Consider the following 25,644-nt stretch of genomic DNA (forward strand, 5'->3'; position numbering starts at 1 on the left):
TGTGTCTTTCATCAAAGCCTGAAGTTCAAATTGAGTCTGTAGCAATCTTTGAAAAATTGGATGTAGCGAAGGTGTTCCCGTGGTGGGGAAACCAAAACTAGATAAATAAATATAAGATATTTACCAGGAGTAGGATTACCAACCCTGGCTGTTAATTCCTGGAGGCGTTGGCAGACGTGATGCCATGGTTAGCCGGTGGCATGGCACGAGCGGGTTCTAGATTTGACTTGGCTGTACGAATGGAGAAAATACAAATCCTGCCCCCTCCCCCAACTCTCACTGCTGCCCATGCACAATAATTGGGGAGGCGGGGAGAGATACTGGGAATCTCAGCGACAATAACATTTCAATCTCAACTGAGCAGCTACTTACCCTCTGTCACAGTCATATGTAGACATTACTCTCCCTCTTTACCCCAACTTCTGCTGCTTCACTTGACAAGTCATGTCACTGGAGCCCCACCCCCACCCCATCTGGCCCCGCCCACCTGTGGTTGCAGTGTCCTCTGGGAATTGCAGTCTGCTCTCCACCACGCAGGGAGAGGGAGACTACATTTCCCAGCCAGTGCTGTGGAACTCTCCTCCCTGGTTCTGGGGGTGATGATGATTGTGGGCCAAATGGACTCAACTCACTCAATGACGTTCATGGGATATTTTTTTAAAAAAATCTCCCGGAAGGCTTTCCTTGGCCACCAGGAGATTGATGCCGATTCCGGGAGACTTGTGGCCATTCCAGGAGACTCGTGGTCATTCCAGGAGACTCGTGGCCATTCCGGGAGGGTTGGCGACACTAACCGAGTTATTCGATATGGAATTCAGAAGCAATCCTGTCACCCGGAGAGTGGTTAGAATGTGCAACTTCCTACCGCATGGAACAGCTGAGGTGAATCATGTAAATGCATTTAAGGGGAAGCGAGATACGCACAGAAAGGAGAAAAGGGAACAGAAGGAGATGCTGATAGGGTGAAATGAAGAGGGAGGGGAGGAGCATTGTGTGGAGCATGAACCTATTGGGCTAAATGGCCTATTTCTGTGCTGTACATGTTAGACAAACTATTTTAGTAATAATGGTATCCAAACAGGGAAGAACTGACTAACTGAGCCTCCAGCTGGCCTACAGACCAAATGGGTGCTTGCCCACAAAGGCGGCATACTTTGACAGCTGTTCCCAGCAACCAACAACCTGGGGCAATGCAGTCAATGCTTTCTTTTTGATGGCTGCATTTGGGGGTTGTTTTTTGTTTTGTCTATTTGCCCTTGGAATGGGAACATTTCTGGCACGGCCAGCATTTATTGCTCATCCCTAATTGCCCTTGAGTTGGTGCTGGTGAGCTGCCTACCGCCAAGTGGCAGACTAGGCCATTCCAGAGGTGGGGGGGTTGCAGTTAAAATCTCTTTGCTGTGGGCCTGGAGTCATACGTAGCTCAGACCAGCTAAGGACGGCAGATTTCCTGCACTGAAGGACATCGGGGAAGCAGATGGGTTTTTATCGACAATCTGCTTCATGATTATTAATGAGATTAGCATTTTTTGTCAGATTTATTCATGAATTGGATTTGAATTCCCTCAGCTGCTTTGGTGGGATTTGAATTAATGTCTAAGGAACATTAGTTCAGGCCTCTGATCTGCAAACTCCCCTCACCGCACTCTCCCCCCGCCTTGATATTATATGATGGTATTTAAAAGAGCAGGCTTAAATCAAAGCTTATCTATAAATTGAGCCTAGTTATCTTTTATATTCAGCTCTTGCTCCACAATGGATGAGGATCATTTGGATAACATGATTAGATTGACTGTAACTTTGGGATGATGTAAGATATTAACAATTCAAGGGTGACCCAGTCATGAGATATCTCGACATGAGACGGGAGAGAAGGTGGTTCTTAAATATTAATCCTGGCGGCAGGGTGAAGGTGATTGAAGTGTACAGGTAATGAGAAGTTAACCGAAGTGATTCTTTTGCTAGAACCTGCATTGTTTCAGTATTTTGTTTGTTCTTGCAGGTTATAGAAATAAGCTATTTATTTTGACATTGCAACAGTAAATCACTGTCCCAGACAGCCATTTTCACATTTTGCTATTGGTTTTGGAGGAGCTTCTCCAATATAAATTTTGACATATGTTGGCATATTCCTGGGTTCGACCCTGCAAGTTTTGGCATATTCCTGGGGAAACTCTGCATATATTGGCACATTGCCCTGGACCCCTTTTGTATATATTGGCACATTCTTGAGGATTCACCCCTTCTAGCATATATTGGCACAATCCTAGGGACCTCCTCTCACATATACTTTGGCACAGTCTTGAAACTGTGTGTCAATATTGGCGTATTCTTCAAAACCTCCCTTTCCTGCCTTCAGAAAGCCCATTCTAGCTACCTGAGAGGGTAACTGTGCACTGATGTATAGAGAAAGCATTTATTGTAGAAAAGGAAACAAATAACATCTTGCGAAGACAGAAATTGGACACTGTGATCTCCTATAGGCTGGGGGTGGGGGGGGACCCCAGGTTGAAAACCTGCTCTGTTGGCCTCCAATGCAAACCCACACGTGTGATTCTTGGAGTTAAATTTGTTCAGATACTCATGACCGTTTTCTCTTCTTTTTGTCCCCCTCCATTTTTCATTTAGGTTTGCCTGACTTGGTGCCAGACCCATATTATGTCCAAGCCTCCACCTACGTGCAGAGGTCCCACTTGTATTCCTTACGGTGTGCAGCAGAGGAGAAGTGTCTGGCGAGGTATGTAGCCACATTCCAGACCCGTTTCGCCTACCTTGCAGGTTTTTATTTGCTTCTTGAAGGATTCAGAAGATTTTTCCCAAAGGCAGTTAGTACAGAAAAAGTCTCAGTCACAGTCTTTTGCCCCCAGCTCCTGGATTTTGATCAAACTCTTTTGGTTAAAGACAGAAGGCCTGAATTTTTCCTACACCGGGTGGGCTCGGAGGGAGTGGGTAGTCGTGGCCCCGGAGCTGACTGCCACCCGCGATCGGCTCGGCGCCTCCATTTTACGTGGACGGGCCAATGAAGGCCCGCCTAGTGTAATACGCGAGCGGTAGCGTTGAGCGCTACCTGTGCGGGCAGGGGGGGGAGGAGAGAGAGTTGGGTCCAGCGTGTTCGCGCATGCGTGCGAGAGAGCGCTTCAGTCTCCCTGAGGCGGCTCCGTGCCTCAGGGAGATTGAAGCGCTTTTGAAATAAAATAAATAAATGCGATAAAAAAATTCCGTGAAACGCGTCCCCTCATGTGACGGTATCACCTGAGATGGGGCATGCTTTTTATTTTTCAGAAAAAGTTTTTGTTTAATTTGTAAAAAGCTTTCGGGAAACCTCATCCCGCTCGTGGATGAGGTTTCCTCAAAAACGTAAAGGCCGCTTGGCCCTTTCGCCTGCCCCTGCCCACCGTAAGGTTAGACGGGAAGTGTTAACTTGAAAGGAATTGAGTCATTAATGGCCTCAATAGGCCTTTCAGTCATCGGCAGCCGACTCTGCCAAACGAGACAGCGCGATGACGTTGGGACGCACGCCCGATATCATCGCGCGTAATTTTACGCTCCGGCGTGTTGGGCCCGCCCCCACACGCCGAATGGAAAATCCTGGCCGCAGAGTCTGCGGTGGAGTGGAGTTTTGTCCTTACTTCTTGGCAAACAAATTCCTGCTCTCCAGTCAAGTTGGAAGTGGGACAAAAGCTAGTTATCGAGTGGAATCTCACTCAGTTTATTGAGCAGTTTCGATTCTACCAAGCCTGTCCCTTTAAATAGTTAAAAAGAACTTGCACTGATAAGCGCTGGATGTCTCAACGTGCTTTACAGCCAATGGGCTACTGCCACTGTTGTAATGTAGGAAACATGACAGCCAATTTGCACGCAGCAAGCTCCCACAAACCAGCAATGTGTTTATGACCAGACAGTGTATTTTTGTATGTTGATTGAGGGATAAATATTGGCCAGGACACTGGGTTTGAAAATTTGAAATGATGCCATGGGGTCTTTCCATCCGCCCAAGCAGGCAGATGGGGTCCGAGTTTAATCCGAAACATGGCACCTCGGGCACTGCAGCACGCCCCCGGTACTGCACTGGAGCGTCGGCCTTGATTTTTCTGCTCAAGCCCTGGAATGGGACTTGATTCTTGAAACTTGTAACTCAGAGGTGAGAGCGCTACCCCACTGAGCCATGGCTGGGACAAAATAGTACAAGCAATTATTATTAAGCAATGCTGCCCAAATGCAACAGGCGAACAAAAAAGGCCTGAAATTATCCCTTGTGGTTACCAGATGAGTGCAGCTCCCACAACACTCAAAAAGCTTGACACTATCCAGGACAAAGCAGTCCGGCTTGATTGGCACCCCGTCCACAAACATTCACCCCCTCCACCACCGACACACTGTAGCAGCAGTGTGTACCATCTACAAGATGCACTGCAGGAATTCACCAAGGGTCTTTGGACAGCACCTTGCAAACCCACGACCACTACCATCTAGAAGGACAAGGGTGGATAGATGGGAACACCGCCACCTGGAAGTTGCCCTCCAAGCCACTCACCATCCTGACTTGGAAACATATCACTGTTCCTTCACTGTCGCTGGGTCAAAATCCTGGAACTCCCTCCCTAACAGCACTGTGGGTGTACCTACACCACATGGACTGCAGCGGTTCAAGAAGGCAGCTCACCACCACCTTCTCAAGGGCAACTAGGGATGGGCAATAAATGCTGGTCCAGCCAGCAAAGCCCACATCCTATGAATTAATTTTTTAAAAAGTTAGAAAACTAAGCTAGCAGGTCAGTGGGTGCATGCAATATCCCCTGGTAGACCTAATAATATTAGAGAACTGAATGGTCAGTTTGAATGCAATCCTTTCCAGGCATCCCTGTTAATAGTCTTTTAATTGTATTATTAAGGTTGAGGATGTACAGGTGAAGGGCATTGATAAATTAAGTACCTTGAGCACATATAAAGAAGGACTTCAGAGAGCCGCTGCTCAGGAATCCGCCCCTTTGTCCTTTTCAGTGGTTGGCGGAGAGGAGGGCTGTGGCTGCAGGGGTGACCAGGATCGGGGACGTGCTGGGTGGTGGAGGACTGGGCTGGATGCTCCCGCAGGAGTTGGCGCGTCGCGCGTCTGTGAGTGTCCAGGTCGCAGCTGATGCCATCCAAGACCTGAGAACGGTCGTGCTCGGACCCGATGTTATTTTGGGTCTTGAGGTGGCCCAGGTGCGCGGTGGTCTTCCGTCTGAACGTTCCCCTGTTCGGACAGAATTCCACATTGGCCCCAAGCCCCGAACCCTCCCTCGGGTGCTGGTGCCCCGCAATATGAGCCGCCTCGGGGACATGCCCTCTGTGCCATTTGGCATGGCGCGGAGGAGCTTTTTGTACGGACTGCTGCTGCACACCTTCCATTTTCTCACCCTTGTCCGCCGCCTGGACATGCCCTGGCGTGCCTTGTTGCCGTCTGGCGGCGGAGGCCCCCGATGGGAGGCCCTCTACGGAGGTGTCCTCCCCCTTTCTATCGGGGACCTGGGTTGGAGGGTGTTGCACGCAGCAGTCCCCTATAATAGGAGAATGCATAGGTTCAAGAACTCTCAGGACACATGCCCTTTTTGCGGTCTTGTGGAGTCCGTGGACCATCCATATATAGGGTGTGGTAGGCTGCACTCCCTTTTTAGTTACTTGAAAAACCTTTTACTGATGTTTTGTTTGCACTTCAGCCCCACGCTCCTGATCTATGGGCACCCGGTGCGGAAGGGGGTCGGGAAGGAGGAGGACCTCCTCGTGAACCTGCTCCTGGGCCTGGCCAAGTTGGCCATTAACAGGTCCAGGCAGCGGGCGATCGACGGGGGAGTCCCGCCCGATTGTTTATCCCTCTTCCGTGGCTACGTTCGCGGCCGGATGTCCCTGGAGAGGGAGCACGCAGTGTCTGCTGGCACTCTCGAGGCCTTCCGTGCCCGGTGGGCACCGCGGGGACTGGGGTGTTTTGTTGACCCCTTTAATCACATTTTGATTTAAAGTTTGTAAGGTTCCTTTAAACTTTGTTCTTGGTTTTACAGCTGACCTGAATTAGGGGCTGTGCCTGATTTATCCCAATTTTGTTAATTTGGTTTTATTGGTTTTAACTTGAAAGAGTTACACCTTCTTACCGGCTTGGCCTAAATAGCCAAGTGGTTATGGTACTGGGCTTGTAACCCCAAGATCAAGAGTGTAAAGAAGGACTTAACTTTCTCCCCCCCACTCCCCTCCCTAGGGAGGAACCTTATATATATTAAAAATATATAAAGAAGAACTAGGGGAGATGGTGGCACAGTGGTAATTTCACTTGATGAGTAATTCAGAGGCCCAGGCTATTGCTCTAGCAATATTACTTTATCAGTATGCTCAAAGAGTATAAAGAAAGACCGTGTCCTTGGAGAGGGAGCACGCAGTACACTTCAGGCCTTCATGACTGGTGGATGCTGTGGGGGCTGGGGTGCACCATCACCCCTGAGATCGATATTTTGATTGGATTTTTTGTAAGTTTCCTTTTGAGATTTTGGTTTTTTTTGTTACAGTGCCCCACTAGGGGCCATCATCCCCTCTCGTAAGTTTATTTTTGATTATTGGTTTCCTTGAAAAGAAACTATAAACAACAACTAGGCGAGATGGTGGCATAGTGGTAATGTCACTGGGCTAGTAATTCAGAGGTCCAGGTTAATGCTCTGGGGACATAGGTTCAAATCCCACCATGGCAGCTGGTGGAATTTAAATTCAACTTTTAAGTTGTTAATTATTCTATATTATTGGTATATTCAAAAGAGAATAAAGAAAGACCATGTCCTTGGAGAGGGAGCACGCAGTATCTGCTGGTATGTTTGAGGCCTTCTGTGGCTGGTGAGCGCCGCTGGGGATAGGGTACATCATCAGTCCTGGGAATGTTATTTTAATTTAATTAGATAAGTTTCCTTTAACATTTTGTCTTTTGTTACAGTGCCCCTTTAAGGAGTGGTTCTTCAGTTAATTAGTTTATTTGTTTTAAGCAAAAGTGTCTAAAGAGACACTCCTTTAAAGTTAAAAACAAAAAAACTGTGGATGCTGGAAATCGAAAACAAAAACAAAAACAGAATTACCTGGAAAAACTCAGCAGGTCTGGCAGCATCGACGGAGAAGAAAAGAGTTGACGTTTCGAGTCCTCATGACCCTTCGACAGAACTTGAATTCGAGTCCAAGAAAGAGTTGAAATATAAGCTGGTTTAAGGTGTGTGTGTGGGGGGCGGAGAGAGAGAGAGAGAGAGAGGTGGAGTGGGGGTGTGGTTGTAGGGACAAACAAGCAGTGATAGAAGCAGATCATCAAAAGATGTCAACAACAATAATACAAAAGAACACATAGGTGTTAAAGTTGGTGATATTATCTAAACGAATGTGCTAATTAAGAATGGATGGTAGGGCACTCAAGGTATAGCTCCAGTGGGGATGGGGAGAGCATAAAAGATGTAAAAAAACAAAAATAAAATAAATAAATAAATATATATATTTTTTAAATGGAAATAGGTGGGAAAAGGAAAATCTATATAATTTATTGGAAAAAAAAGAAAAGGAAGGGGGAAACAGAAAGGGGATAGGGATGGGGAAGGGAGCTCACGACCTAAAGTTGTTGAATTCAATATTCAGTCCGGAAGGCTGTAAAGTCCCTAGTCGGAAGATGAGGTGTTGTTCCTCCAGTTTGCGTTGAGCTTCACTGGAACAATGCAGCAAGCCAAGGACAGACATGTGGGCAAGAGAGCAGGGTGGAGTGTTAAAATGGCAAGCGACAGGGAGGTTTGGGTCATTCTTGCGGACAGAACGCAGGTGTTCTGCAAAGCGGTCGCCCAGTTTACGTTTGGTCTCTCCAATGTAGAGGAGACCACATTGGGAGCAACAAATGCAGTGGACTAAGTTGGGGGAAATGCAAGTGAAATGCTGCCTCACTTGAAAGGAGTGTTTGGGTCCTTGGACGGTGAGGAGAGTGGAAGTGAAGGGGCAGGTATTGCATTTTTTGCACGGGCATGGGGTGGTGCCATAGGAGGGAGTTGAGGAGTAGGGAGTGATGGAGGAGTGGACCAGGGTGTCCCGGAGGGAGCGATCCCTACGGAATGCCGATAGGGGGGGTGAAGGGAAGATGTGTTTGGTGGTGGCATCATGCTGGAGTTGGCGGAAATGGTGGAGGATGATCCTTTGAATGCGGAGGCTGGTGGGGTGATAAGTGAGGACAAGGGGGACCCTATCATGTTTCTGGGAGGGAGGAGAAGGCGTGAGGGCGGATGCGCGGGAGATGGGCTGGACATGGTTGAGGGCCCTGTCAACGACCGTGGGTGGAAAACCTCGGTTAAGAAAGAAGGAGGACATGTCAGAGGAACTGATTTTGAAGGTAGCACCATCGGAACAGATGCGACGGAGGCGAAGGAACTGAGAGAATGGGATGGAGTCCTTACAGGAAGCGGGGTGTGAGGAGCTGTAGTCAAGGTAGCTGTGGGAGTCGGTGGGTTTGTAATGGATATTGGTGGACAGACCAGAGATTGAGACAGAGAGGTCAAGGAAGGGAAGGGAAGTGTCAGAGATGGACCACGTGAAAATGATGGAGGGGTGGAGATTGGAAGCAAAATTAATAAATTTTTCCAAGTCCCGACGAGAGCATGAAGCGGCACCGAAGTAATCATCGATGTACCGGAGAAAGAGTTGTGGAAGGGGGCCAGAGTAGGACTGTAACAAGGAATGTTTCACATACCCCATAAAGAGACAGGCATAGCTGGGGCCCATGCGGGTACCCATAGCCACACCTCTTTAAAGTGTTGCTTTTTGTTGGTGCCTCTTTAAAGGGCGGGTCACTAGTTAATGACCATGTTTCTGCAGAGGGAGCACGTGGTGTTCACCGTATGCAAACGGTGGGCACAACAGGGGCTGATATTTCAACTTAATTTGATAAGTTTTCCCTTAAAGTTTTTGAGCTTTGTTACAAAGCCCCTTTAAGGGGTTGTTAATTAGTTATGCTCAAAAAGAAAGAAAGACTAGGCTACACAGCTGTGGCTCCATGGGGGGTACAATACCATTTGAGTCAGGAGGTTGTGAGCTCAAGGCTTACTCCAGAGATTTAAGCACAAAATCCAGGCTGATACTTGGAGCACTGAACTGGCAGAGGTTACGCCTTTTAGGTGAGATCTGTCTGCCCTCATGGGTGGGTGTAAAAGATCCTATAAAGAAAGACTTCTGGGGCACTGGGTGTTAGTGCGTAGGAGGCAGACATATGGAATGCTGCGTTCTGTAAATAAACCAACTATCAACAAAAGGATTTGTATCTAGTTTCATACCTCACCATCTGGCTTGGGATTTAATTAACATTCCGCACATATGATATTACAACTTTCTCCTGAATTAACCTACTTCAAGCGTAGAACATCAACCAAAAATGGCCCTGTGGGCAAATTTGAACTCTGGGTTTTAAAAGGAGCAAAAATTTGGAAAGTTACAGACCTGAAATTCAAAAGGAATCTGGCCTCTGTTATTCATTTGTGGGATGTGGCACTGGCCACATTGGCTTCCCTGTCTCTAAGTGCCCTTGAGGAGATGGTGTTCATGGCTGCAGTCTATGTGGTGGCAGTATTCCCACAGTGCTGTTGGGTAGAGAGCTGCAGGATTTTGACCTATTGACAATATCAGAGTGCCGATACATTTCTGTCGATTGGAAATTGAATAAATTACACGTAAATTGCTTGAAATTTTGCTTTAGAATTAGATCTCGTCCTGCTGCTAATTGCATGAAACAAAAACAAAAAACGCTGGAAAAACTCAGCGGATCTGACAGCATCTGTGGAGAGAAAGGCAGAGTTAACGTTTTGTGTCGGTATGACTCTTCTTCAGAGCTGAGAAAGAGTCATACGGACTCGAAACGTTAACTCTGACTTTCCACAGATGCTGTCAGACCCACTGACTTTTTCCAGCGTACTTTTTGTTTTTGTTTCAGATTTCCAGCATCCCCAGTATTTTGCCTTTATGCTAATTACATGAGGTTGATTGGCAGCACCAGGAGTTGTAGCTCAGGAATTAAAGGAAGAAATGGCATTAAAGAGGGCTTTCCACATCCTGAGTGTGCGGTCTGCATCCTTCCTGTCAACCTGCTTTTTCTCTTCACCCAGGCTTTGTTTTCACTGATGTCTATTCTGCCTTTTCCGATTTGCTGCTTCCATTCAACTAAAGTTTGTATTTACCACCGCCTGTCACCCAGGAGTGGAGGCATTGGACTAAATCCCTCTTGAGGGGCAAATGATGGCAGCAGAGCCACTTTAACATGTTGCTACTTACAATGCTCCTGTCAGAGAAAACCATTTTGAGATCTTAGACAGGGAACAGCATGACAAGTCTACCCTTCCAACTTGCTGCATTGCACTGCAAACAATATTCTGTCATGGGATGTCACTGGCAAGGCCAACATTTATTTGCCCTTGAACTGAGGCAGTTAAGAGTTGACCACACATGTAGGTGAGATACTTTTAGTTTCATGCTCACCATTACTAAGACTAGTTTTTGATTCTGGATTTATCAATTGAATTTAAATTGCACCAGCTGCTATGGTGGGATTTGAACCCATGTCCCCCAAGCATTAGCCCAGGTCTCAGGATTACTTGTCCAGTGACATTATCACTCTGCCACCATGTTCGTTATTCAGCTGCAGTTGAATGTTGGGGCACAGATGCTTTTGCATTGAAAGGCAGACTTGCATTTATAGAGGACCTTTCATGACCTCTCTATGCCCCAATGTGTTTTACAGCCAGTGAATTGCTTTTGAAATGTAATCACTAATGACAATATAATAACGACCAGATAGTCTGTTTTTATTCAGCAGCTCTAAAGAAGAGTCGTACGGACTCGAAATGTTAACTCTGTTTCTCTCTCCACAGATGCTGTCAGACCTGCTGAGTTTTTCCAGCATTTTCTGTTTTTGTTTCAGATTTCCAGCATCTGTAGTATTTTTGCTTTCATCTGTTCTTATGATTGGATGAGGGATAAATAATGGTCAAAACACCAGGCAGGGAGGGACTCACCTGCACTTTTTCAAAATGTGCTATGGAATATTTCCCTTGAGTTGTCATCTGAGTGGCATAGGTGACCTTGGTCTTCCAAACTTTACAATCATAAGGGTAGATTTCATGGAGGACTGATTACCCAACCTAAAGATGCCTTGCTGATCCAAAACCCCACTGCCCCTCAGCAATATTGTGCTGAGTGGGGGACTGAGGGGGGCCTTAATGAGTTAAGAGCTCCCTTTTAGGGAGAAATTCCAGCCCCAGAGAGCTGCCGGCTAACTTAATTGGCTGGTACCTCTGTAGTCCCACTAGCGCCAGGGGCAGTAGTGGCCACTGTTGGGACTGCAACCAGGCTCCACGAAGGATACCAGACTTTAGGTAACTGACCATATTTAACTAGGAGAAAGGGGAAACATGAGATGAGCTGGTTTGGAGAGGGCACGGCTGTGAGACCCCGGTGAGTGGGGAGTTGTGTTAGAGAGACTGGGGGCAAGGCATGAAGGGTAGGCACCATCTTGAGGAGGGTGCCCTGGATGAGCATAGGGGTTCCCCCAAAGAAGGTAACCTCCTTCCTGCTCAAAAGCAGCTCTCACAGTCAAAGCTGCTAGGCTCCTTGCCTTCCTCCCCCACAGAATGAAAAAATAGCAGCAGAGGTGGAATGGGGCCCTTAAGTGGTTGTTAAATGTGTATTTAAACACCTCATGGGGGCTAAGAGTGGGCAGGCTGCTTGATGCTTTAACTGTTCCCCCGTAATATGGGGGCAGGTCCACTCCAGCATGGAATATTGTATTTCAATTGCCTGTTTAGTTTTCTGATTGATGCCACTTTTGTGATCCCTGTGTCGGGGGGCAGGAAGGTGACAGGCTGGCCACCCAGTTTATTTTATGTCCCCCCCGCCACTCCCCACCTTCAACTACATCGGCTGGTGGGGGGCGGGGGGGTGGAGGGGCAGGGGTTAGCTGGTGTAAAATTCAGCTCATTGCAACAGTGCAGGAGCAACCTCTTTGGTCCACCTGCAGTTCACGGGTGCCTGTACTGAGCAACGTGTTGACATGAGAGGCGCCAGCCCCATTCACGCTGTTGGATTGTTAAGAGTTGTTTGCACCGACCATATTTAACCAGGGGATGGGGAGATATGAGGTGAGCTCCCGTTGCCCTTCCTCACATGTTGGAAGGGAGCATGAACCCTTTTCCCAGAGGATCCTCCGCCTGGCAAGTGCCAGTTATTGCCCCCAAAGGTCATAGCTTTTCTGACTTCACCACCATCGAATCTGTTGAATCCACCATTGGCCACCATTTGTAACCCTGGGTACAGGAGCTCTCCGGCTGGGCCAGCAGGACCTCTGGCTTCGCAAAGGAGCAGAGTCGACTACAGCCCTGGGACTTATTCAGATACGCCCGTTCCTCTATTGCCCTGAGCATGAAAGGTAAAAGAGTCAAGCTATTTTTTTTTTAAATTTTAAAAGAATTTCATCGGATAGGTAGGGAGAAACTATTACTTGTGCTGGGGAACAATAGGGCATAACCTTAAAATTAAAGTTCATGGATGATGTCAGGAAGCACTTCTTCATACAGTGGAAACCTGGAACTCCCTCCCTCCCTCAAAAAGTTGTTGAGGTTGGGAATCAGTTGGAAATTTCAGAGCTGAGATTGAAAGATTTTTTTCTAGTTCAGGGATATGAAATTATAGTTAGTAGCTAGATTTAAGATCATGCAAGATCTAATTGAGTGGCAGAAGAGAGACTTAATGGACTTCTCTTGTCTCTGTGTCCTAAAAAAGGATAGCAGATTCAGAAGAGCATATTTTACTAAGATAAAAGCAAAATACTGCGGATGCTGGAAATCTAGACCAAAAACAAAAATACCTGGAAAAGCTCAGCAGGTCTGACAGCATCTGCGGAGAGGGATACAGGTGACGTTTCGAGTCCGTATGACCCTTCATCAGAACTAAGACATATAGAAATGAGATGAAATATAAGCTGGTAGAAGGGGTGGGACAGGTAGAGCTCGATAGGAGGCCAGTGATAGTTGGAGGCCAAGAAGAAACTGCCAATGATGTCATAGACAAAAGACAAAGGGGTGTTGATGGTGGTGATATTATCTAAAGGATGTGCTAATGGGGACATTAAGGGAAGCAAACTAGTGGCAGATGGCCCTAGTGTGGGTAAATTTTTAAAAAATTTACTTTGATTTATTGGTTCATCTCCACCTTTTAGCCCATTTCAATCCCTTTCCCCTACCCCACCCGCACTAGGGCCATCTGCCACTAGCATGCTTCCCTTAATGTCCCCATTAGCACATCCTTTAGATAATATCACCACCGTCAACACCCCTTTGTAGTTTTGTCTGTGACATCTTTGGCAGTCTCTTCTTGGCCTCCACCTATCACTGGCCCCCTATCGAGCTCTCCTGTCCCACCCCCTTCTACCAGCTTATATTTCATCTCACTTCTATATGTCTTAGTTCTGATGAAGGGTCATACGGACTCGAAACGTCACCTGTATCCCTCAACGCAGATGCTGAAAGACCTGCTGAGTTTTTCCAGGTATTTTTGTTTTTGTTGTGACATATTTTACTGGTTTGTCTCAATGGTAGCAGTCTCTGAGTCAGAGAGTTGGAAGTTTAAGACTTACTCCAGGACCTGAACATGTAACACAGATGGTGCGAGATTGCTTATGCTGCTTGGGGAATCTAGAACATAGGGGCGCAGTCTCAGGATAAGGGGCTGTTCGTTTAGGACTGAGCTGAGGAGAAATTACTTCACTCAAAAGGTTGTGAATCTTTTGAATTCTCGACCCTAGAAGGTTTGTGAGTGTTCCATCATTGAATACATCAAATATATTTATAAACTTATAAACAGGCTTTTGATGTCTCAAGGAATTGAGGGATATGGGGAATGGGCAGTTGAAGTGGTGTTGAAGCCAAGATCAGAAAGGCGGAGCAGATTCTACAGGCCACATGGTCTACTGCTCCTATTTCTTGTTTTCTTAGAGATGGACAGATCCATGTAGTACTGAGGGAATATTGCATTGTTGGAGAGTTGGTTAGCTCAGTTGGCTAGAGTGTGATGCAGAATGATGCCAATAGCGTAGGTTCAACCCTTGTACTGGCTGTGGTAATTCATGGAGGCCTGCTTCCTTGCTTTGTCCCATGCTTGCAGAGTGGTGCCCCTCCAGCTATATGTAACCAATTTCCTCTCTCTAAAGGAGAGAAATGCATGTGGTCCATTGTGGACTACGGCTACCTTGAGCACCTGAATATGAACGTTAACAAAATAGAAAATGATACACACATCAGGTAACATTAATTTAAATGTTAATTTTAAATGTATTGTTTTTATTAGTTCAGCTGTGGCTTAGTTGATAGCATTCTCGCCCCTAGTCACAAGGTTCCGGGTTCAAGTCCCACTCCAGAGCTTGGTCATAAAAATCAAGGCTGATGTTCCAGTGCAGCACTGAGGGAGGGCTGCACTGGCAGAAGCGCCATCTTTCAGATGTGATGTTAAACCATTATGCCTACTCGGGTGGTTGTGTAAGATCCCTGTGGCACTATTTTAAAGATGAGCAGAAGACTTCTCCCTGGTGCCCTGGCCAACATTTACCCCTCAATCAACATCACAAAAATGATTATCCAGTCTTTATCACACTGCTGTTTGTGGGAGTTTGCTGTAGGCAAGTTGTCTGTCACATTTCACAACGGGACTACACCCCAAAAGTATTTCATGGGGTATAAAGCACTTTGAGATGTCCAATGGTCATGAAAAGAGCTATACAAATGCAAGTTTTATTAAAAGAAAGAGATATAGCACTGTTCATGACTGAGGACATCCCAGAATGTTTTACAGTCAATGAAGTACTTTAAAGGTGTAGTCACTGTTTTAATGCAGAAAATTCTATTAATTTAGAGATTTTCCCAACATCTTTAAATGGTGAAAAATGCATATTGTCTGCTTAACATACAAGTTCCCTCCCACCCTGCCTGTCAGATTCTTTAGTTTATGAATTACATCCGTGCAAAATTCTTTGACAGCTTTGTGGTGTATTCTCTTAGCACAGGCTCAGACCAAGCTTTCTCTTGTCTCCTTCAGCTCTGCGTATACTTCTGAGGCCACAGATTATGACATCAGGGTCCTGCTGCGGTTTCCTCAGAGAGTAAAGAACCAAGGGGTCGCTGACTTCCTCCCGAACAGACCTCGGCACACTTGGGAATGGCACAGCTGTCACCAGTAAGTCCACCGGAATGACATTGTGCGGGGGTGTCGGGATTTGAATAACCCTTTGCAATAAAGGGGAAAATTAGAATCTTCATTTGCACAAAACCTATGTAAGCACTGTTAGCCCAGGGATTCAATTAAGATAAAATTACGCCTACACGTCAGTTATTATTGCTGTATGATGAAAATGATTTGAGAACTTTGTTGGAAAGATTACAGCTCATTTAAAATGTCAAGTGAAAAGGTTAAGATGGCGACTGTAAAATGGAATAAATAAGGGCAATTGATGTGTCTTTCATAGTTAACTAGCAGTCATTAATATTTATTGAGGATTTTTTTTCTGATTGTGTTTGTTTCAGATTCACTGCCTATTGGTTTCCATTTCACATTCTATTTACATGCAGTGCTTAAATATTGCACCCTAGGGTATGCTTGAAGTTGTATCTAGCAGGTTTGTGTCAAGTAATGAATCTATGTCAGTCTTTCAAAGCCTTCACATTTTGGGTAAATCATTGTGAGATAGTATAAAACAACATTGAATCTGCTTGTTTAATTATATAAATGAAGTGAATGGCTAGTCAGTATTAAGGCCCACATTTCTACTCTTGTGTACAATAATCTGTACTTCTCTTTTTCCCTTGACCCCTACACAGATGAAGGACCGTTCTTGAATAGTTTAAAAAAAAGGAGCAGGAAAACTGGTAATGAGAGACTGTACTTGGCACTAGACTCCATTTGAGCAGTACCATCTGAACATTAATAGAAATAAAATGAATTAATCCTTTACTGCCCTGTTTCATAAACCTTCTTATTAAGAGAGGAGAATCAAAATTGGGGTCAGCTCAGCTGTAAAGAGCGGTGATTGCAAATATTTTAGTGTGTTAATTGTGCTTTTGGCCTTGAATTAAGTGTGTCAAGAAATCAAAAGGTGTATCTATCCAATCATCACCTCCTTCCCGTCACCTATGTAAATATCATCTTTAGTACAAAGATATTAATTAATTTTCAAATGCTGCACATTTTTAGAGATAACCTAATGTAAGATGGCATACAATTGATTCTATAGCATCCTTTAAGATCAGACACAGATTTTCATCTTTAGATCAGATGATGTGCTATTATCTAATGACTTGATATAGCATTAAATTGGTATTCCTTTTGTAAATATTTGAATAGCTCAGCACTCTACCACCCATTACTAAAACAGGACTCGTTACAAGATTGATTGCAATGCTTATTAATCGGCATTAATTCCTTAAGCTTTTGATCTGGTGCTGGTTATTTAAACATTTACTAATCAAAATCGCCCAGCCATGGCACTCAGTTTGCTTAAATATTCCTCTGTACAGCACTTGTGACAATGTACGGCTGTGAAAAGTGGACCATCAGGAAGAGTGAGGAGGCTCGAATATGAACATTTGAGATGAAAGGCCTCGGACAGATATTATACGTGTCATGGTCACCAAGTAGATAAACGAGTGGGTGCTCGAGAAAGCTGGTGTGAAGAGGAGCTTGTTTGAGGCAGTGAGATCCAGGAAGCTGACATATTTTGGACACTTGATGTGAACAGGAGGGGGGAGTGTTTGGAAAAAGGTGATGCAAGGCAAAACACCTGGAAAACGTGCACAAGGAAGACCTAAGATGGCAGGGATGGATAACATCAGAACGTGGACTGGCCTGTCTATGGAACAGGTGGTGAGGGCAGCAGAGAATAGAAATCAGAGGAGAAATATTGTTCATCATGCAGCCAACCCTTGAATAAGAACAGATTTTCACTTGTGCTGTGTAGGGTTCTGCACCTCCTGTTGTACAATCTTAGCTGCATCAAAGAAACTGGTGAAGTTCCCTTTTCACTTTCTAGGAACTGGGTGTTGAATGAGTTGTGATTCGACCTGCAGTATGTTGGGGTACAAACTTGCCATCAGTGAATAGATGGTGTTGGCTGGACCCGCCTGTTATACAACCTGCTTGGTGCTCTGTTCTGTTGAAGTTACTAGAACTAAATATGGGGAGGAGTGTATAATGGACAACTGATGCAATACTACCTGCCTAGCATGACTGTCCAAGTCTGCCTGCTTAGTGTAAATATATATATATATATATATAGCTTTTTTTAAACTTAAACATTTTACTTAAAGCCATTCAAAAGGCAGAGGGAACGATTAACAATCCTAGAAGTAAGGGTCATATGGAAACTTGGCCTCTGCTTGCCCTCCCAAGACCAATTATTCAACCAATGGAGTGCCAGACTACTAAAGTTTGACACAATTACATCATTGGTACATTGAGGCCAACCCTGGATTTGCCTCTAAGTTGTCAAAGTGGGACAGGCCTTTGAGTTCATTATGCCAGCAGCTCAATTACATCCAGATGCAGTAACTGGTCTGCGCTGCTGTGAACATGAAGTGGGACTTGATCCAGCCTGCTTTATCTTGACCTTGCTAAGTTAAACCTGCATGCTGGTGAGTTGAAAGATTCCGAGGCTTTAAGGGTGGGTTGTTTAACCTGTTTAAAGAAAATGCTTCCGGCCTCGCCCTTTCCCTTAAATCGTTGGAAATAACGTTGTTGGAGCATTGTGGATTGACTCTTAAATGCTCTCTGAACAAGGACAGTTAGGAATGGGCAGTAAATGCTGGGCCTAGCCACTGATGCCCATATCCTCATGAACGAATATTTAAAAAAAAAATTCTTTCACCCCTGGGATTCAGATTCAAATTAAACCCAGACTAAAGCCTGGATATTCGCCCCTGAGTTGGGTAGCATGATCGGGAAATTCCTTGACTCACAGCAAACCGCCTTGGGAGAGAGTCCCCCAAATGGCGCCATCTTCGCTCTGGGGGAGCTGGTGGTGGTGGATGCAGGTTAGAGTCGGACCTGCTGCCCTGGATGCAGCCCTGAGGCCACCACAGGGCTGCTGAGTGCCACGATGAGATGTTTAAAAGGCCCACCTTGGTTCTCTAGAATGTTGACCCAGTTGTTTTGTTTAAAATTTAGGCTGCCTAGCCTTCACCCCTCACACCTCACCACCCATCCTGCCCACTTTCCGTGCCCTCATTCCAACTTAATGCCAACTCATGCTGCCCCACTTGCCATGCCAACTCACCCAGTATCCACCATAAGCAGACCTCAGGAGATGAAATAAAGTGAAGATCTAAATATTTATTAGAGCGTTCACTATATTAAACACTTGCGTTCTTGAAATGCTATTTAAAACTTTTAAATCTCCTCAAGTGCTTAATCCCAAATAAAAATAAAACTTCTATTCATAACCCCACATTAATGACAGCTGATCATTACATAACCTCTTTAACCTGCTAATCAAACTGTGAAGTAAGGACCCTCTGCTGAGATATTAAAGCTTGTGGAAAGCAGCCCAGCATTCATAATGATAGCTCATGGGGAAATGTCAATAAACAGCTAGTGCAACTGCTGGAAGAGAGTTTTTTCAACTTTCTCTGACACAGGTAGACTGTTTTTATTATTTTTAAAGGACTGGAGATTTATATAATTGCTTACCATGACAGTTTTACAGGGCCCCATTTGCTCTTCAAGAGCATTTATGCCTAACAATTTGTGATTCCCACACTGTGGGTTAATGCACCTGTTAGAGTGAAAATGGGGTCTATTTGAACTCAGGAAGGCCATTTGAATTTAGTGCTGAGTTTGGGTTTCCTGTGTATGTGAGTCACGCCTCACCTTTCCTTTCTTGGTGAAAGTGGCATCTATCAGAAATGTGGGCAGGGCTTACACATCTCCATGAAAATTCAGGCCTAATAGACTTCTCCTTTCTTGGGAGATTGATAGAAAATGATTTTAGGGAGCTGTAATTCTAGCCTGATCAGCAGTGATCCATAGTACAAACTTCTTCCATATTTATCACCAAATGTGGTTATTTCTAGGAATAACCGTACTGTTCTTTGATTTTGTAAGCAACCTCTCGCCATTATTCCACTTAAACCCAGACAAAAATTTGACAGATATGAATGCATCTTTCTTAATGATTACCCAGCAGGTTGCCTGTGCTTAACGGTTCATTTTGAGAGGTGACTTCCAGTTATTACCAGCTTGTGCTCACTAATGTTACTGAGAAAGAAAGCTGTGGCTTGCTGGGAGATATCCGTGGGCTGATCACTTGGGCAGAAAAGGTGAAAATGGAATTCAATCCCAAGAAGTGTGAGCTATTGCATTTGGGGAGGACAAACAAGGCAAGGAAATATAAATTAAATCATCGGATTCTGAGCAGTGTGAAGGAACAAAGGGACCTTGGAGTGCGTACCCCAGACTCTAGAAGGTTGCAGGAGGTGGTCACTAAGGCATACTTCATTTGCTGAGGTTTCTGGCAGGGAGGTTATGCTAGGAATGGGAAGGTGGGAATTGACAGAAACAAGTACAGTAAAATTTCTGCTATCCGGTACTTTACCAACTGAATTCTCTGTTAACTGGAATTCTGGGATTGGGTCTGTCTTTTGATTGGAGCTGTCAAACTCACTGGTAGTAGTTATTGGTGGCCCGAGTTCGCTCTGGTTCCAGCGTCCCACTGCTCTGCAGCGCCATCTCCCCTCGGTGCTGCTCACCCGATTCACGTGAGAATTCACCTCACATCTCAGTTAACCGGCATATTTGATGAACTGGCCCCTCTCATTCCCGGAGCATGCCGCTGTTGTAGAGTAGATTTTCCAGGCAGCTTTTCTTGGTGGAAACATTGATCTTTATTTACAAGACAGCAGCAGCAGCTACATGTGTGCATCAAACTCTGTAACTAAAGAAGAACACTCTCCTAGAGGTTCCCCACACTGCTAACTCGTTGGTTTACACTCATGTGATCTTACAACACAGGGTTATTCTTAAAGTTACAGAATTTTTTTCAGAACTATGATTACTACAACTGCTTAGCAGAGATTTTCATGTATTTGGTGCCCTCCGGCAAGACAAAGCATGAGGTAGCCATCCACATGAACTGCGAATACCATTAGTTTCTAAGGCAGTGTATCAACAATCTTTGTTCCCAAGAGCAATCCCACGCTGGAACAAATTGACAAAGGAAACAGTTACAGCCCCATCACTTGAAACCTTCAAAACCCATCTTTGGATTATTTCCAATTATAGGTTTTCATTATCAGGACCGCCACCTCAGTAGGTCATGTCTGGTGTAGCTAGCGCTACCCATATAAATGTTGGAGGAACAGGGATATTAGTTTGTGATGCTGACACAACTAAAGCACTTAAAACACCAGTTAAACTGCAGCTAACATATACGTACTGTTCTCGTCATTATTATTGGAGGGATGTGATTGCAATGGGGAGGACACAGAGGGGATTTACAAGGATGGAGAATTTGAACTGTGAGAATAGGTTGGATCGGCTGGCTTTGTTTTCATTGGAACAGAGGAGACTGAGGGGAGACTTAATAGAAAATTATGAGGAGCCTAGACAGAATAGACAGGAAGGATCTATTCCTATTAGCAGAGAGGCCAATAACCAGGGTGTATAGATTTAAAGTGATTGGTAAAAGTATTAGAGAGGAGTTGAGTACTTCTTTTACTTTAACCGAGGATGTTGTGGGTCTGGAACTCACTACTTAAAAGGATGGCAGAAGTAGAAACTCCCAACACATTTGAAAAATACTTGGATATGCTCTTGAGGTGCTAACCTACGGAAAACTTTTCCCCTAAGCTGCACATGTGCATTGGCTGCGCAGCAGTCCAGAGCTTACCACGCAGGAGGCATACCAGAAGTGGCTCCTTTAAGATGTGCAGCTGTAAAGCAATCTTAAAGGGACTGTGCACAGCATAGGGAAATTAGAGAGAACTTTGGCCCTGGATCAGGAGCTAGAAGGTCACTTTAAGCTGGTTAGCTCTTTTTCAGCCAGTACAATCACAATGGGCTAAATCTGTGTCACACGTTTTTCAATGTTATGTCCTGCTTCTTTTTGGTTTTCGAAGAAACAGTGTCTATCAGCCGTTAATCATATTAACAAGTTTTTTCCCTCTTGGCTGGAGATTTGCCGGCTGGTCATAGTTGCACAACAGCAAGCTTGTAAACTATGTGAAATATTCCTAACAAACAAGTCCGAAGTTTGTGACTACAAAGGCCTGACTGTACCAGCGTGGATAAATGATCTTCAAGTTTGTGCAAGTCCACGGCAATGCTTTTCCTTTCTGCTCAAGTATCATGACAGCGACTGAAAAAAGCAAGAGAAATTCCTGTAACTGAATTGTTAGCTGGTGAAAAGAAGAGGATCGAATTGGGTTGGCAACATAATTATTCAAACATCAAAATGGGAAACCAGAGCCTACATTTATTCGCTGACATATCAGATAACAGAAATAGCAATTTATTTTGAACTTTTTCTGTAATTTGGTCCCTGTAGATCACTATTTTAACTAATATTCATGTTTCAGCCGAAGTAATATTGGGTGGGGTGTAAAACTGGTGCTCTACCCAGTCCTGTGGGTATTCAGTTCAACTGAAATTGAATTCTTACAATTTGAATAAGTATAGTTTCAGAAAAAGAAGGACTCGCATTTATATAACACCCTTCATGACCATTGGATGAAATACATTTTTTTGAAGTGTAGCCAATTTGCAGTTTCCCACAAACAGCAATGTGATAATAACCAGTAGTCTGTTTTTTGTGATGTTTATTGAGGGATAAATGTTGGCCAGGACATTGGGGATGTCTCCCCTGCTCATCTTTGAGATCTTTTATATCCACCCACACAAGCAGGCAGAGCCACAGGCTAATGTCTCCTTCGAGAGCTGGCACCTCTGACACTGTAGTACTGCACTGGAGTGTCAGCCTTGATTTTTGCACTCAAGGCCTGGAGTGAGTCTTGAACCCAGGACCTTGTGAGTCGGAGATGAAAGTGCTACCCCTGAGCCACCACTAAATATACTTATGGCTGCTTGGGTCAATTTTAAATCCTCGGGTAGATGCCTGAATATTGTGAGATTGGTTCCTGGTTGTTGCAGGAAGGAAAAAAGATAGAGCTGTTTATCTAAAGTATTTCACTGTGCCTATGTTGACTGAGTTACCCATGTAACTAATTCTTAAGTCCTGACAAAAGGATTACCTGAACTATTGAACTACAGAGCTGGCTCATGTGACCGTCATTTGGGACTGAGTCGTGGAATCTCCAGAGATCTTACTAGAAATGCCACGGGCTTCCAATTTAAAACTGTATTTGGTTCACCTCAGTCTGTCCAGAGAGCTGCAGGTCACATAGATTTGTCTTGTACACTGTCAGTTTCAGAGAAGGACATAAGTGGTTCCTGGATGTTCCATTGTTGACATGAGGCAGGAAATCATTTACAAGACATCAGGAAATAATGGCAAACAGGGTGGGAAAAATAAGGGATCTTGGCAGCAATAACAAGAGGAGGACTGCAAAGGTGACGGACAGAGTTGTGACTGGTGTGTGAGCATGTTGATTTTTTGGGAACTGGTTGTCCATCAAATCAGCTGAATAGAGACAAAATGCTTCTCGCATTCTAGGAGGGTGGTACAACATGTAATATTGTGCTTGGAATCTATGGTTGAATTTAGTGGAGAGTCTGGAAACCCAGAATTCTTGTTACAATCCTTCAATTGGATGAACACTTCTCCAATCAGTTGTTTGGTAGTACAGAACTTGAGTATAGCTGAAAAAAGTCTGAAAATGCTGAAAATAATCCTCAGTGTGCTAAGAGTTATGCTAACAACCAACTTAAGATTGTTAGTTGAGCTTGCAGTATGGTGCATTTGTGTGTACTGGAATCTATATATACTAATACACAGTGCCCCCTTCTTTACAGACAGAAAGAACATGTATACACAGTGCGCCTGTTTCAGCTAAAGAAAGTAAGTGACAACCATTCACTGGTGCATCCCCCAGGGCAATGCCTTGACCAATCAGAGTCAAGCTGTCTGGTTTAAATTTCAAATAATGCTTGGCAGTTAACTATCAGTCACCATCCACTAGTGCATTCTCCATGGCAACACCAGTGCCAATCAGATTCCATTTGGCAACCAATCAGCATTCTCTTCCCATACAGTATAAATATGTTGTCCCCCCTGACAATTGCTCTGATGAGTGCAAGATGAAAAGCTTCAACGAAAAAAGTCTCTTCTTTCAGCAATACTTCTCCAATTGGCTGTTGTCGCTTACACCGATATTTCCATTTCAAATGTGAGTTCTCAATGAAAATGCAGAGCAAAACATGAGGTCCTGAAGGTCCTGAAACGTTGTGATTCTTGTGCATCAAATGATAACAGAGACAAATGATAAATTAAGGATTTCCAAAATCCAAGCTTTTGAATGTATCACCAGGAAGTAGAATTGGACGTGCAACCATTTCACTAAGCTCCTTAAGTGACTTTACTGGAACAGAAGCTTCTATAAATCCACACAAGCAGTCATGCCGGCTTGTGCCTACCTTTCTTACTCTGTTCACCCTCCAGTGGATGGTGGGTATGTATTTAAATCCTGAGCAATCCATTGCTTGTTTGTGGTGAGCTTCTATGTGCTGCAAATTTGAGCTGAAGCCAGCTCAGTCCTTGATCAGAGATTCTAACCAGTGCGGTATCTGGAGGAGGAAATGGATGCACGAGCAAGGTCTGAACGTAAGATGCTTCCAAAAGAAATTTCTGGCTTCCTCAACCACCTTCGTGTAGTATTTTGCCATAATTAAACTGCCTATTGTAGCAGAACCAGCGGCAGCAACTGACTGAAAATAAATGGTGATTCATTTTTTTTATTTGTTCATGAGATGTCTGGCTAGACCAGCATTTATTGCCCATCCCTAATTGCCCATGAAAAGGTGCCGGTGAGCCACCACCTTGAACCGTACTGCGATCTTGATTTAAGACGTGTAGAAACCATTCACACGCATCCACGTTATAACGCAAAATAGGCAGCAACGTATCGCATGCAAATGGAGCTGAATATTGGCCAGGACCATATTAAGGTTGATGTGATACCCCCTCTACCTCATTGTGTGCCTGTTAAGTTCTGCAGGGTCAGTAGAGGACTTTTGCTTCAATTCCTTACTCCAGGATAAAAGCAAAATACTGCAGATGCTGGAAATCTGAAATAAAAACAGAAACCGCTGAACAAAACTCAGCGGGCTGTCTAATGAGGAAAGGTTGGACAGACTGGGCTTGTTTCCACCGGAGTTTAGAAGAGTGAGGGGTGATTTGATTGAAGTATGCAAGGTCCTGAACGGCCTTGACAAGGTGGACGTGGAAAGGATGTTTCCTCTTGTGGGTGAGTCCAGAACTTTGTGGGGGGGGGGGCACTGTTTTAAAATCAGGGGTTGCCCTTTTCGAACAGACAGGAGGAGAAGTTTTTTCTCTCCGAGGGTTGTGCATCTTTGAAACTCTCTGCCTCAGAAGGTGGTGGAGGCGGGGTCATTGAATATTTTTAAGGCAGAGGTAGATAGATTCTTGTTAGACAAGGGAATCGAAGGTTATCGGGCTTAGATGGGAATGTGGAAATCAAAACACAAAAAGATGAGCCAGGATATAGAATGGCGGAGCAGGCTCGAGGGGCCGAATGGTCTACTTCTGTTCCTATTTCTTATGTTCTAGGTCTGGTAGCATCTGTGGAGAGAAAAACAGAGTTAACATTTCAAGTCGGTATGACTCTTCTTCAGAGCCATACAGACTCGAAACGTTAACTCTCTCTTTCTTTCTCCACAGATGCTGCCAGACCTGCTGAGTTTTTTCAGCATTTCCTGTTTTTATTCCGTATTCCAGAATCTTGGTAACTCTGCTTTATTTTTTTATCTGTAAATGCTGACGGATCTATACGCATGAGAGTGGAATCCAGGCAAAGCAGACGAAGCAGAGCCCTTTGAGAGCTGAAAAATGCTGGAACCTGTCAATTCTCAGCTGAATAAGCCAGCTGAGTCTTTACTTGTTCGTGAAGCCAAGGGCTCTCGAGAATTTGACAGACTGGTTTCGTTAGATCTTTGCAGTTAAAAAAAATTATTTACTATCGGTTTTACCTCAAAAATAATAGCCTGGAGCTGAATTTGACGTTCCCCTGACATTGGGTATTCAGGCGGTCGAGCCTGTGAGATGCTTCAGATGGCCTTTCCACCACCCTCCCACCTGTCCAAAATATTATGGTGGGAAGGGCGATCCCTGCCCGCTCATCCTTGCCCCAGTTGAGGCCCTTAAGTCATTAATTAATGACCACTTAAGTGCCGTTTCCCACCCAGCCTTCATTGTGAGGTGTTCAGGAGCAGGAAGCAAGTCTGGAAAGTCACCCTGCTCAGGCCTTGAGCGGTAAAGGGTTGTGGGGGGGGGTGGGGGGCGACACCTTCAATGGCCTCTGAGCCTTCATCGCGGGTGAGGGGTGGAAGTCCCATCTCCAGCTAATTCGTGCTCCTTGGGGCATTTACTGGCCCGAGGCCGGCCAGCATTGGTGAGGG

General features: G+C 44.8%; 1 protein-coding gene across 1 annotated transcript in view; it reads left to right on the forward strand.

Annotated features, from left to right (window-relative positions):
- Positions 1–25,644, forward strand: part of loxl1 (lysyl oxidase-like 1) — an 83,766-nt gene that overhangs the window by 25,905 nt on the left and 32,217 nt on the right. Inside the window, exons 2-3 of the mRNA XM_041178467.1 lie at positions 2,629–2,737; positions 15,103–15,240. Of these exons, the coding sequence (XP_041034401.1) occupies positions 2,629–2,737; positions 15,103–15,240 (247 nt within the window). The remainder of the gene's footprint in view (positions 1–2,628; positions 2,738–15,102; positions 15,241–25,644) is intronic.

The sequence above is a fragment of the Carcharodon carcharias genome, chromosome 32, assembly GCF_017639515.1.
Source record: "Carcharodon carcharias isolate sCarCar2 chromosome 32, sCarCar2.pri, whole genome shotgun sequence".
Taxonomy (NCBI): domain Eukaryota; kingdom Metazoa; phylum Chordata; class Chondrichthyes; order Lamniformes; family Lamnidae; genus Carcharodon; species Carcharodon carcharias.